Here is a 12,703-nt window from a genome sequence, read left to right as displayed (position 1 = left end):
GAGAAAACCATGTGGACATTTTGAACATGATTTGCAGCTGAGCAGAGACAAAGGAATGCTCATTTCTTCCCTTACTTTCTCTCTTTTTGTCCATTTTTAAGCTCCATTACGTGCTTCTTGGTCATTACCCTCTCTCTAACCCATGCAAAATGGAGCGAGCTCTAGTCTTGACCTCTGACCTCTCCTGCAATCAGTCATTTCCACCTGGCTTTCACTGAGTGGAGAGACAGCTAAGCACCCCCTCCTCATTTGCCTCTCCTCTACCTAACACTCCCCATTTCCCACCATCTTCTCATATTTCCCCTCTCTCTCTCTCTCTCTCTCTCTCTCTCTCTCTCTCTCTCTCTCTCTCTCTCTCTCTCTCTCTCTCTCTCTCTCTCTCTCTCACTTTTAGACGACTGAATAAGGGTGACCACCCCATTCAAGAGGCAGTGCTCTGTGACGACTGTGCAAACATGCTCTCAGTGTGCTGAATAGCAGCCCTCCTGTCTCAGGATGCTCTCTGTCAATCCTAGGAGAGGCCAGGATGTATAGACAGATAGAGAGGGTGCAGATGGTTCCAACACAATGTGTGCTGTTCCTCTTCAAACATCAGTATTCTGAACAACTATTTAATTTATGTTTCTAAATGGGATAGAATTTTCAATATCTGCAATTTAGTGTGCATAACAATTCATATAAATTTTAATATTGCTGGCTGCATCCCTTCTCTAGTCGCGAAAGTTACGTGTGTCTCTTTAAAAAGGTTCAGAGAATGATGAAGAAACAATAATTTATTTCTAAATTAAGTCAATTTAGTAAACATGAACTCAAATTGACCCTATTTACTTTCAAAATGCGCTCTGACTCGATTCTGAAACTGAAAAACTCAAGTTTGTGTCGCTTGTGTGGGCCTATGGAAAGTTCCAAGAAAATTTTTACAAAACAAGCATTAAAATAAGCAATTAATGAAAGAATAAGAATGAAGCCCTTCAACGACTTTTTTTTAATATATAATATATCTTTGAAGAACCAAGGGTTCCCATTGTCATGAAAATAAAATCCTATAACTCCATGATAATATTTATACTAAATATGCAGTTTTCTAGTTATGCCCAGATCTAAAATATTTTATTGGTTAGAAATTGTGTGTAAAAAAAAATATATATATTTTTAAAATGTTATCCTTAAAACTTAGCCAGTAATTCACGAACAACTGGAAAAGTCATGGGCCCTTTAAACATTGTTGTTGACAATGAGGGGTCTGTTTGGGCATTAGTGGGCATAACTGACACTGACTGTGCTGCTTGTGGGGAGACTAATGTTTGTCACTGTTCCTCGGAGAGCAGGGATGACATTATGAATCATGGCTGATAGATTGGTCCATAGAGCACAGGGTTGGGGGTATGACTTGGAAGCATGTCATGCTGGTGTGAAATTACAAAAACAGCTGGATTTATTGTCAGCTTAATTGGTGTGTGTGGGCTGTACAGAAAAAGTGGAAGCGGTGTGAAGTTGCCAACCAGCCACAGCCATTCATCTCGACATTCCTCCGACAGAGATCTGTTAGCATGTTTTACAGGTGAATTAAACACTCCACACATAATACGTCAAGCTGGTTCATGTAGAAGCACCTATAAATATGTGGTTTAGAGATGCAATTTGTCAGAGTACATATTTTTCTGTATCTTTGAAATTAGCATTTACATTTATTAATTTAGCAGACTCTTTTACCCAAAGTGACTTACAATGGAGAATGATACAAGCAGAAGGGATTAATCAAAGGGAGAACGCAATTTGCTAATAAGAAGCTATACCATGTCAAATTTCCATAAGTACCAGAACAGGAGTGTAAGTGCAGAAAGGTTCTTGATTTTAGTGCAAAAGCCTGCTTGAACAGGTCTCTTCAGTCGTTTTCTAGAAGATTGCGATGGATTTAACTGTTTAGGTGAAGATTCATCTCATCAAACGGAGAGAAAGTGACCTTGCACCACATTATAATTGCACCACTAGACATCGCCAATTCAGACCGTTGAATTTGAGCACAGAAATTGATTCAGCCACTTCTCGCAGAGCAACACTGACCACAATAACCTGAAGACAAAAGTGATCCCATACTATCAAGATAAAAATAAAAAGCATCTAGTCCTGTCCACACCTTGGTACTGTAAATGTTGCAAGAGTTAGGAGCTGTAGCATCTGTATATGTGGGGAGTGTACATGTAAGAGAGATAAAGATTGCTGGAGGCTGGTGGTGAGACATGAAGAGTATGAAAGAAAGGATGATAATCTCTAGGACTGAATAGCATGTAAAAATACTCTTTCCTCTTAGGCTGCATGCATTTAAAATAGATAAATGCATTCATGGACACGCATGCACTGATAGCCTTTCCGTTTTCCCATTCACTCTGAAGCAGCAATATCATAACACCCCTGCCATTCGTTCGAGAACACAAACAGCACGCAAATATATCACAAAAAGAAGGTGTGGTTTTAGCAAAAGGCTTGCAGTAGGCTGAGAGCTCTCATTTTCATATCCTTGCCCTTTAAATGGTACAAAATAAAAATTCCCAGGGCCTCGGCATTAATGGAGAAAAAAACTCCTGATTATATATTCAGCACTAATAATGCCCCCCCCCCCCCCCCCCATCCACTATCCCTGTACCCCCCAGCAATGAAGGGGAGCACAAAGAAGGAAGTGTTAAAAACACTGAAAGAGTGAGAGCAGAAAAATAAGGACTAGTGAGAAAGAATAGAAAGTGTAGAGGATGATTCAGGAGGGAGGAGTTTGACAGATGGTTGGGTTTGCTTCATGTTAATGAGCACCCAGAGATGGGTGGGTGCATATGGTTTGTTTTTTGCTTTATTCATGCCGGTTAAATCATTTACACTGGAAAAAGGTTAGACGTGCAGTGCACTTGGGTGAGACCTTTTATGTGGGACTTTCTGATAGGGATGCACAGATATAAGCAATTTATATACCGATAAGCCAATTATTATTATTTTCATGTTATGGCTGATATTAAAATGTATGCGATTTTGTCTAAATAAATAAAAGAAAGTGTTTAAATTAAAGAAAACACTTAAAACTAAAATATTTTTAATTGGAATTTAGGAATTACAATATTATAAATTACAATATGAAAAATGGATACCAATTTTGAGATTTGCTAAAGACTAGATTTAACAGTGTTTAACAGATTTAACAGAATTATTATTTATAATAAATAACATTATTTTTTAAAGATTAACATTAAATGTGTTAGATGGCGGTAAAGATTATTTAAATGTAAAAATAGGGAAAATAAGCATGCACATTTAAAGGACAAGTTCGGTATTTTACACATAAAGCCCTGTTTCAAGATAGTTTCTGATGTAATAGAACGGTTAAGATTGAAATTTGGACAATTTGCTGCTGTCCTGAGAATTTTCGGTTTCTGTGTTAGCACCCCCCAACCTCCACAATGGTTTCATAGGGGCACTGGAAGAATCATTCATAAAACGCATTAATCTTTAGTTTACAAAGACATGAAACTCACCGAGTGGTCTGGGGTGTTCACTGATATGCTCACACAAAAATCGCTGCAAAAAAATTGTTGCCAAATTGAGAACAGAACTTCAAGCAGAGGATGGGTTTGAAACGATATAGTCTATTTTGCTCCTACATGCTGAAGCTTGTCATGATTCTAATTCTTCTCTCATATTTTTCAATGAGTTTAGTGAGGGTAGGCACTCTTAATATGAATGAGGCACGAGATGCATATAAAAGTGCACTGTTATTTGAATTCATAAAACAAAAGCAAATAGATGCTGTGTTCATTCAGGAGACACACAGTGATGGTCTAAATGAAATTGACTGGAGAAAAGAATGGGAAGGAGTGGTGCTGTGCTCTCATATGAGTTCTACTAGAGGAGGGGTGGCTGTATTATTTGCTAAATATTTTACTCCTGCCTCTTTTGAGGTGAAGCAAGAAATTCCTGATGGACTTATTGCTATACGGGCACAATTTGAAAAATCCAATGTTGTGTTTATGAATGTATATGCTCCCACTAATGGGGCTGAGAGAGGTTGTTTTTTGAATAATCTCAATGGAATTTTGCAGAGCTGTAACTCAGATGAGTATTTGTTTTTACGTGGTGATTTCAACTGTACAGAGAATTATGTATTAGATCGGAATCATGCTGAACCTCATGAAGCCTCAAGCCGTGCTATACGAACATTGATTGAGACTCATAAATTGTGTGATATATGGAGGTGTTTGAACGAAAATGATAAACGGTATACGTGGACACATACCCGAGATAGTTAAATTTCTTTTGCCAGATTAGATAGATTATACTGTTTTAAACACCATTTTAATATTATGAAAAGTGTAATTAGCCCATCTGGTTTCTCTGATAATGCTATTGTTACATGTAAATCCTTTATAGCCAATATTAGGTCAAAGAATGCCTGTTGGCATTTTAATGTCTCTCTGTTGAGTGATTTAAAGTTTAAAGACGTTTTTTTTTTTTCTTCTTTTTTTTGGAAAATATTTAAATTTAAAAAAAGAGTGTTTTGTAAACGCCAGTGATTGGACTACAGTATGGAAAAGTTGAAATTAGATTATGTCAACAGTATACTTTTAGTGTCTCTAAAAATATAGCACAAAAAATGGAAAAACTAGAAGTGAAATTGTGGAGTTACAATCATTAATAGAGGTCACTGGAGAGCAGAGTGGTATTGATGATCTTAAGTCCAAAAAGTTATGTGTTGCAGGGCTGCTAGCCACAAAGGCAAAAGGAGCTTTGGTCAGGTCGCATTATAGATGCCGCGTCCAAATTCTTTTTTTAATTTAGAAAGAAAAAATGTCGATATATTCGGCGGGTCTATCAAAGCTACAAGAGAAGTCAAAGGTAGTGTTAGAGAGGCCTTTGTGCGAGCAATCGCTTTGGAATGCAATGTGCCAAAAGTGCCTGGTATCGATGGTTTTCCAGTTGAGTTATACAAAGCCTTTTGGGAGATGATGGGTGAGAATTTCTTGGGTGTTCTCAATGAGTACATAGCTGAGGGTTCTCTACCTCGAGTTGTAGGAGACCGGCGATTTGCAAGAAATTAAGAACTGGAGAGTGAGCTTGTTGTGCTCTGATTTGGAAATCTTTTCTAAGGCTCTGGCCAGCAGATTGAGAGAGGCGATGGGGCAGGTCATACATCCTGACCAAACATACTGTGTGTCTGGTAGGTCTATTTCAAATAATATTTTTCTTGTATGGGACATAATAGAAGTTGCTGGCCTTTTGGGTAGCAATCTAGGACTCATTTCCATTGATCAAGAGGAAGCATTTGATAGAGTTGAGCACCAGTACCTTTGGAATACTCTTTATGCTTTTGGTTTTGGCCCAGGTTTTAATTAAATATTGAAATTAGGCTAAAAATCAATGGTGGTTTGAGCGCCCCTTTTAAAGTTAATAGAGGCATTAGACAAGGATTTGCACTTTCTGGAATGCTTTCTCTTTAGCAATTGAACAATTGTTAAATAATCTACGTTCTAAAATAGAAGGTTTACTATTATCTCATAACAACTTGCAGCATCAGATATCAGCTTATGCTGATGATGTAGATTATAGTTAATGGACAGAATGATATAAATATTTGGTGCTTTAGAATTCATTTTTGATATGTTATTATTTTGAAGTTGTTTGTACAGATGATTCATCTCTCTCTCTCTCTCTCTCTCTCTCTCTCTCTCTCTCTCTCTCTCTCTCTCTGTGTCTCTCTCTCTCTCTGTCTCTCTCTCTCTCTCTCTCTCTGTCTCTCTCTCTCTCTCTCTCTCTCTCTCTCTCTCTCTCTCTCTCTCTCTGTCTCTCTCTCTCTCTCTCTCTCTCTCTCCCTCTCCCTCTCCCCCCCAAATCCCCCCCCCCTCATCTGCTAGTACTCTGACCATCTATGGAGTAACCCAGGAGGATGAGGCCATATATCAGTGTATTGCTGAGAACAGTGCGGGCTCTACACAGGCCAGTGCTCGTCTGACCGTCCTGTGGGCTGATGGGTTGCCGGGTGTGCCCACGGGTGTACGTGCAGACACGCTTTCTCCAACTTCCATTCAGGTGTCTTGGAAAGAGCCTACCCAAAACACTCAGGACATAATTGGATACGTGCTCCATATCCGCAAGACTGCTGGTAGGAAAAACTGCTTATGAACCTAAACACACACACACACACAAGCACACAAAATCAAATCAAAAATAATTTACTCCGCTCTTCTCCAACATTGAATGTAAAATGCTCCCCAGTAAATCAGTATTTTATTTAAAGTAGAGGTTGACCGAAATTGGATTTGGACCGATACCGATAACTAAGTTGGGCAGTGCCTGCCGATAACTGATTGATTAACCGTTAGGTTTTATTTTAAAGAAATGATTCTGAATCGAAACCTAACACTCAAAGTAAAATAGTCCTGAACTTTATTACAAAAATAAACAGTTTTGGCTAATGCATTAAAATGTATTGAACTTTTAAATTAAATATATAAATATTAATATACTATATTAATTAAAACATTACAGGTCGTGTGAGTGCATCACAAAAATAAACTGAAACTTAGCGTACACTTGACTCTATATAAAATGTGACTATAGAAAGCTTGAAATGTCTACTTTTTAATGTAAATGTAATAACAGTGGAGCCTTTTCAGCCACTCCCGCAATGGACTCAACCGGAAGAAACAATCAGTGGGGATTATTGCTGATAAGAGATAGTTTCAGAAATCGGTTATCGCTGCCGATGAATCTGCAAAACCGATAAATTGGTCGACCTCTAATTTAAAGAGTAAATGTATATTTCAACAAACGTTATGAAATACATATTTTATTCAATCTTTACTCTAGGTTCCCTCATTATGGAAATCAGTGAGATTTAAAGTCGATAGCAAATCGCTGCTTTTATCCTGTTGCCATCAGCTGTGGTAGCAGTTCACAGTCAGACTAAAGCATTTATGTGACATTTTAAAAAGACAAATTAGTGTTTTAGTCTAACTGAAACCAAAATTCTAAAACGCACGTAAAAGTACTTGGTGGTAAAGAATAAGAGAAAGCTCTTTTTTTAAAGCTCAGCGTGATGTGTGTTTTCAGATATCAATCCCTCTCTCCTGGGAATCTTTAAAGTTGCATGTTGATTTTTCTGTGCTGGAGCAAACACAGCTTAAACAGCTGATCTGAGAGCCACTCTGATGTGCTCTTAAATGTCCTCTGCTTAGCTTTCTCTTTTCTCTCACTCTCTCTCTTCACTGTGGTGTTACCATGACTATTAGCCACTGCTCAGATATGTCTATAGTATCTTTCATCTGCTGCAGCTTCATTGCCTGACAGCGATGTGGGATATGTTTTGGAGAACGAGCCATATATAATGAATAGAATCACTTACAGCAATTTGGCATGAATAAATAATAGAGAAATATAACATTTACTGCAGCCATAAAAGTGACTAAGAGAGCTGCCAACATTAAGAGGTGGGCAATTGTCGGGGTTATTCCTTACTCTCATGCCAATGATTTCACTCTCTTGCTCCATCTTTCTTCATTTGTTTTTCTCTCTCATACAATTTTTTAGTGTTTAATAATGGTCTTTCATGGTCTCTCTATTTCCTTCGTTCAACCTTCACACTTTACATTCAGACCCAGTTGAAATGGAGTACCAGGAGGCTGTGAGTAAAATGACCCTGCAGCAGGTAATCGGAGATCTGGAGCCTTCCACCAGCTACAGCTTCTATTTGAAGGCTTACACATCCCGCGGAGCCAGTAAAGCCTCTGAGACGGCTGTGGAGAGCACTCTGGGAGAAGGTATAAAAGCATATTTAAACAATCATACACAAAGTTGTATATAATTAGGTTGTATACAATATTTATAATTCCCAGTTATTTTGAGTTGTTAATTGTACTGGCAGTAGTCAACTGGGGGGACAATAAACCATCTCCCTCAGAGCTGTTTTTGATTCAGCGTAGGCATTAATTCAAGGTTGTTCAGGGTAAAGTTCCCACCTGTTGTATTTTCTGTGAAAATGCATTCCTGTGTTTGCAATTCCTACAGTCCCTGCACCACCAGCCTTGTTCACGAGGGTGATTAATTCGACTGCGGTTCAGGCCACGTGGGAGCCCTCCACAAAGATGGGCCAGCAGGAAGGATTCAATCTCTACTACCGTAAGGTTCCCGTCCCCCTCTTCACAGGACCCCTCACCTTCCCACGTAATGTGACCCAGTACAACATCACTCAGCTGGGTGAGTCTGGCCACGGTGGAGCTTTATTCATGAAATATGAGCAGAAGGAATTTCTTTGTAAATGATATGTAAAACAAACAAAGTAATCTTATGTTATATATCTTAGGTATTTTTTTGTTGAATAAAAAATGGGACAGTTCATGTATAAATGGATTTATGAACTATTTACATCGATTTTTTTTTGCTTGTATTTTCAAGGCCTTATTTATTTATTTATTTATTTATTTATTTACATTTCGTCTGTTAAAAGCCATTGGTTTACTTTATAGTCAAACACAATTAATACTTATATAGTTTTAAAAATAAAACATGTCAGCGAAGCTCAATTAATGCATACATTTATTTAAATAAAAGCATAACATAACATGTCAGTCGTTGTTGTTGTTGTTGTTGTTGTTGTTGTTATTATTATCATTATTATTATTATACATTTAGCCTGTAGTTTTCTTCACAACCAAGAACAAATCATTTTGCCATTGAGATTTGTTTGAGTGTTCCAAACATTTTTTTCTCTCTCTCTCGTCAGATCCCTCTTTTGTGTATGAAATTAAGATCCTGGCTTTTAACCGGCATGGAGAGGGCAATGCCACCCTGCGCTTTATGTCGCTCAAGGAGGCAGTGGAGAAATCAGGTGCCTGATGCAACACACTTGTTCACTCCCACACATTCAAGCATACTAACTCACTCACTGTGTGTATGTGTGCATTGTCTTCCTGCAGTGCTAAATACCCCTTGCGACTGTGTAAAAGACGAACAGAATAAAAGCTCCACCACAGGCATCATCATCGGCATCCACATCGGAGTCACATGCATCGTTTTCTGTGTCCTTTTCCTCATGTTCAGCTACAGGGGAAGGTGAGGAAATCAATGCTGTCTATGTGCGTAAGCCACTGGTATTGTTTTATTGTGAATGCATTTGCAGTAGGCGTCATGTGTTTTATTTTAAATCAATTTATTTTTCTAGTCAACATGTTTCTTTGGATGCAGAGTTGAATCATTCTGTCTTTGCAGGTTGAAGATGTGTAAAACCATGCATGCCACCCGACAGGCGGGCCGTAACCCAGCAGGTGTCGGATTAGAGTCCTCCTCCTCACAGGGGGCTTTGGCCCTTAACGGCCCCCACAGGTTCAGCCAAGATGGGAATGGAGGAACCCACACTGCAAAGAGCTGCACCGACTCCAATGAGATGGAGAGACTCTTCTCAGGACCATCCCACTTCTCCCATCCACCTGACACCACCCACACAGTGAGCCTTGGGGAACAATGCATACATTTATAGACATGCGGATTGCATGGTTATGGTTCTTTTCAGAGAACAACTTTATAAGTGCATGAAAAGGTGGGATGGAAAGCATTTTGGAACGGATCAAAGCAAAACCTATTAACTTAACTATTTGACTTAATTAGACCTCACTGAAAAGTACTGTAGTATTACCATGTTTGCTTATGTTTATCGTGTTTTCACCTCAATCTCTTTGATTATATTTATTTTCAGAATGAGAGCTCTTCGGTCTCCTGTCCATTGAATGAAACTCAGATTTCCACACTTCCCCTTGAGGACTTCAGTCTGATGGAGGAGTGTGAGGTGCAGTTCCGGCGGCATCCAGCAGAGGGCCAACAGGATGAAGACTGATGAGGAAATGAAAGCCAAGAATATCCTCTACTCAGACTCCTGTCCAACTCAGGTCAACTGAAGTATTCATATTTTTTAGTTCTGTTTTTATCATGCAAAGAATATATTATTCTTAAGTTAAGTTCCCTTTGTGGGAATCACTGGACTGTAATGCCGGGGGTCCCTCTGGCCTCATAGTGGGTGAGGTTCTGTGATGGACAGCTATTATTTCTCATTGGTAGGTGAACAAATACACTCTTGCAGTTACAACTGGCAGCATACATTCTCCAGTCACTAGTATCTATAAGTGATATTATTCGGGTTGTTCTGGACAACAGAGAAGTATTTTTCACATATTAGTTCTGTTTTTCGATGTGCTGACTTCTCTTGACCTACCAATGATTTCACAAGCCCATCCAGTGGAGACCAAGACCATCTTCCAGGGATTTCAAATTATTCTCAGGATTTTTTTTCATTGATATCAATGTTTTTGTTTGTTGTTTTTTTTGTTTTTTAATTAGCTTTCAACCTTCATAAAGACTTTAGACTTGGCTATGTGAACCTTAGAATTTGTAACAAAAAACCTACCTCAGCTGGAATGAATGTCTTGTAGAAAGTGTTTGAGATCTGCATCTTGCTGTCTGTTCTGTTTTTATATACATCATGCATTCAGTCAAAAAAGAAAAAGGTGCTTCTCTACCTCAGATTTCAAGGACTGCCGCTCTCCTGCTCGCTGAAGCAAAACAAGAAAAAAAATCCAACATATAGCACTTCCAAATGTTGAAGTCATTGTTCTACCTCAAAATAACAATGTTGTTATTGTCGTTGTGGTTCTTTTCTGATATTGCAACACAGCCTCTGTTTGTAAGATCCTGGCTTCACGATGTTGATTAATTGCTGTGTTTTAATATGTCAGTACCTCATGCCAGGTGACAGATGACATTGTTCTATGAATTCTGCTTGTAAAGATGTTTTGATAGTGTCCTTGTATTCATGTAGAATTTTTTTGTTCTATGTTTCCTGATCAGAGTATTTTTTATTTGAATTGTAGTCGACGCAGTAAATTGGAAAGACTTTAAGATAAACTGCACTGTTACTAATGTCTTCAGGATAAAAATTCTGCTCTCAGATGAACCGCTGGAAGAAGAGAGACCACCGAACACAAAGCTGGATATACACATAAAATAATTGAATAGCTTGACTTCATGTGTTTTGCGTATCATGTGACATTGGAAAGTGGGGGATGAACAAGTATGTAAAGCGTTCTTTACAGAATTAAGCACATACACTGTTTTTATGGGTGGTGATACAAGTAAGTGGCGATGTAGTTTAGATCTATATATCACGTGTTGTGATATTTCGTGAAGAATTGAAATTGAAAATTGAATCTTTGCCTGGGTTGCAACTACAGGATTGTGATCAGTTACAAGCTCAGCTCCCTTCGAGCACCCTTAGATACTGTTGAGGCTGTTCAGATACTCTGCTGTATGGTATGAAATGAATGCCAAACTGTGGAAGAACTGGGCATTCTAGAATTCTCCAGGAAGTGAACATTCCATTAGAAGCCAAAGCCACTGGAGATTCTCATGGCTCTATGTGGTTCCATCTTTTTTTCTTTTTTTATATCCCAAGGCCCTCATCCATGTTTTTAGTGCCACATTGATCAGGGAGCACAAAGTGCATCAGATGTACGCACATAACTCGCACCCATAACATCTGTTGGCATTAGAATGCTAAGAATGATAAGTAGAGGAGGCTTGAGCTACCACTGGTTATCTCTGCATATGTCTGGCCAGCTATTGAATTGCTTTTCACTGTGTGCTCAGCCACCCAATCCAAGACCAGCTGTCTATTTTAGCGAGGAGGAAAGTACCAGCAAGATGTTCTTACTCCTCTGGTGTCCCATAGTGCTGTGGTGCATATATATATATATATAGTTATATATATATATATAACCTACCTCGACACAGCAGTCATGCTCTCAGGTTGCTCCTATTCTGATGGGGAGATTGTATTTTTTTTATAGTACACACACATGCAAATATACATTTACACATCAATGGAGAACATCTCCATTGGGCCCTTTATCAAATCTGTGCGTTGCATTAGCTTTTCATGCTCTTTGATTTTGTGAATGTAAAGTGATATTTTTTCATTTTATGTTTGTCTGTATCAAATACTCATGTTTGCTTTATTCTGGCTAGTTTAGATGACTCATCCATCGCTTTTGCCATCATTGTCTTTGTTCTTAATTTAATAAGAATCATCATCAGTGTGTGTAGATCAGAGTCAAAATTGCATATTTTCATAACGCCCACAAATTCTGTTATCCTTTTTTTAAAAGAAATGGATAAAGTAAGCCTAGATAATCAAAAAATCCCATTCATATAAGGTATATTGCCTCAAATACTGGTTCTGGAACAGAATTGCACAGTATATTACAGTGTAGAAAAGACTCGGACTATGTGCTGTATATTTATTGTACCAAATGTGCTGTAGTGTTGTTATTGGAGACTGTAGATGCTTTTGTGTTGTCTATATACAGATGAGTGCTCAATTTATTGGCTGTGGTAAATAGAATTAATGGAAAAGTATCTGAACACCAGAAGGTAGTTGATCCTCTGTGCTGTAGAACATTGTCCATAATAATGAAAGTCTCTATGAAATATCTTTTTGTACAGTTTTGGTACTCTTGACATTCCTGTTAAAAGACAAAATGTTTTCCATCTGTTGTGTAATGCGATACAAGCAATTCTCAATACTGTTACATTTCCAAAAGCCATCTGCAGTTACATGCACTTTTGTTACTTGTTTCCTGATGGATTTGGTCTTGTGATGTTTGTAAACTTATTGTGTGCA

The 12,703-nt window shown here is 38.3% G+C and overlaps 1 protein-coding gene across 1 annotated transcript in view; it reads left to right on the top strand.

The window, feature by feature from the left end:
• Positions 1–10,825, top strand: part of igdcc3 (immunoglobulin superfamily, DCC subclass, member 3) — a 74,837-nt gene extending 64,012 nt beyond the window's left edge. The window contains exons 8-14 of the mRNA XM_077228672.1: positions 5,892–6,139; positions 7,632–7,796; positions 8,044–8,232; positions 8,759–8,863; positions 8,952–9,087; positions 9,244–9,478; positions 9,728–10,825. Coding sequence (XP_077084787.1) covers positions 5,892–6,139; positions 7,632–7,796; positions 8,044–8,232; positions 8,759–8,863; positions 8,952–9,087; positions 9,244–9,478; positions 9,728–9,865 — 1,216 coding nt within the window. The 3' untranslated portion in view covers positions 9,866–10,825. The remainder of the gene's footprint in view (positions 1–5,891; positions 6,140–7,631; positions 7,797–8,043; positions 8,233–8,758; positions 8,864–8,951; positions 9,088–9,243; positions 9,479–9,727) is intronic.
• Positions 10,826–12,703: the final 1,878 nt, after the last annotated feature.

Source organism: Siphateles boraxobius, unplaced genomic scaffold (assembly GCF_051911475.1).
Source record: "Siphateles boraxobius isolate OS27281-9 unplaced genomic scaffold, OSU_SipBor_1 130, whole genome shotgun sequence".
Lineage (NCBI taxonomy): Eukaryota > Metazoa > Chordata > Actinopteri > Cypriniformes > Leuciscidae > Siphateles > Siphateles boraxobius.
Note: the sequence above shows the minus strand (reverse complement) of the source record. Positions and strands in the feature narration are given on the sequence as shown.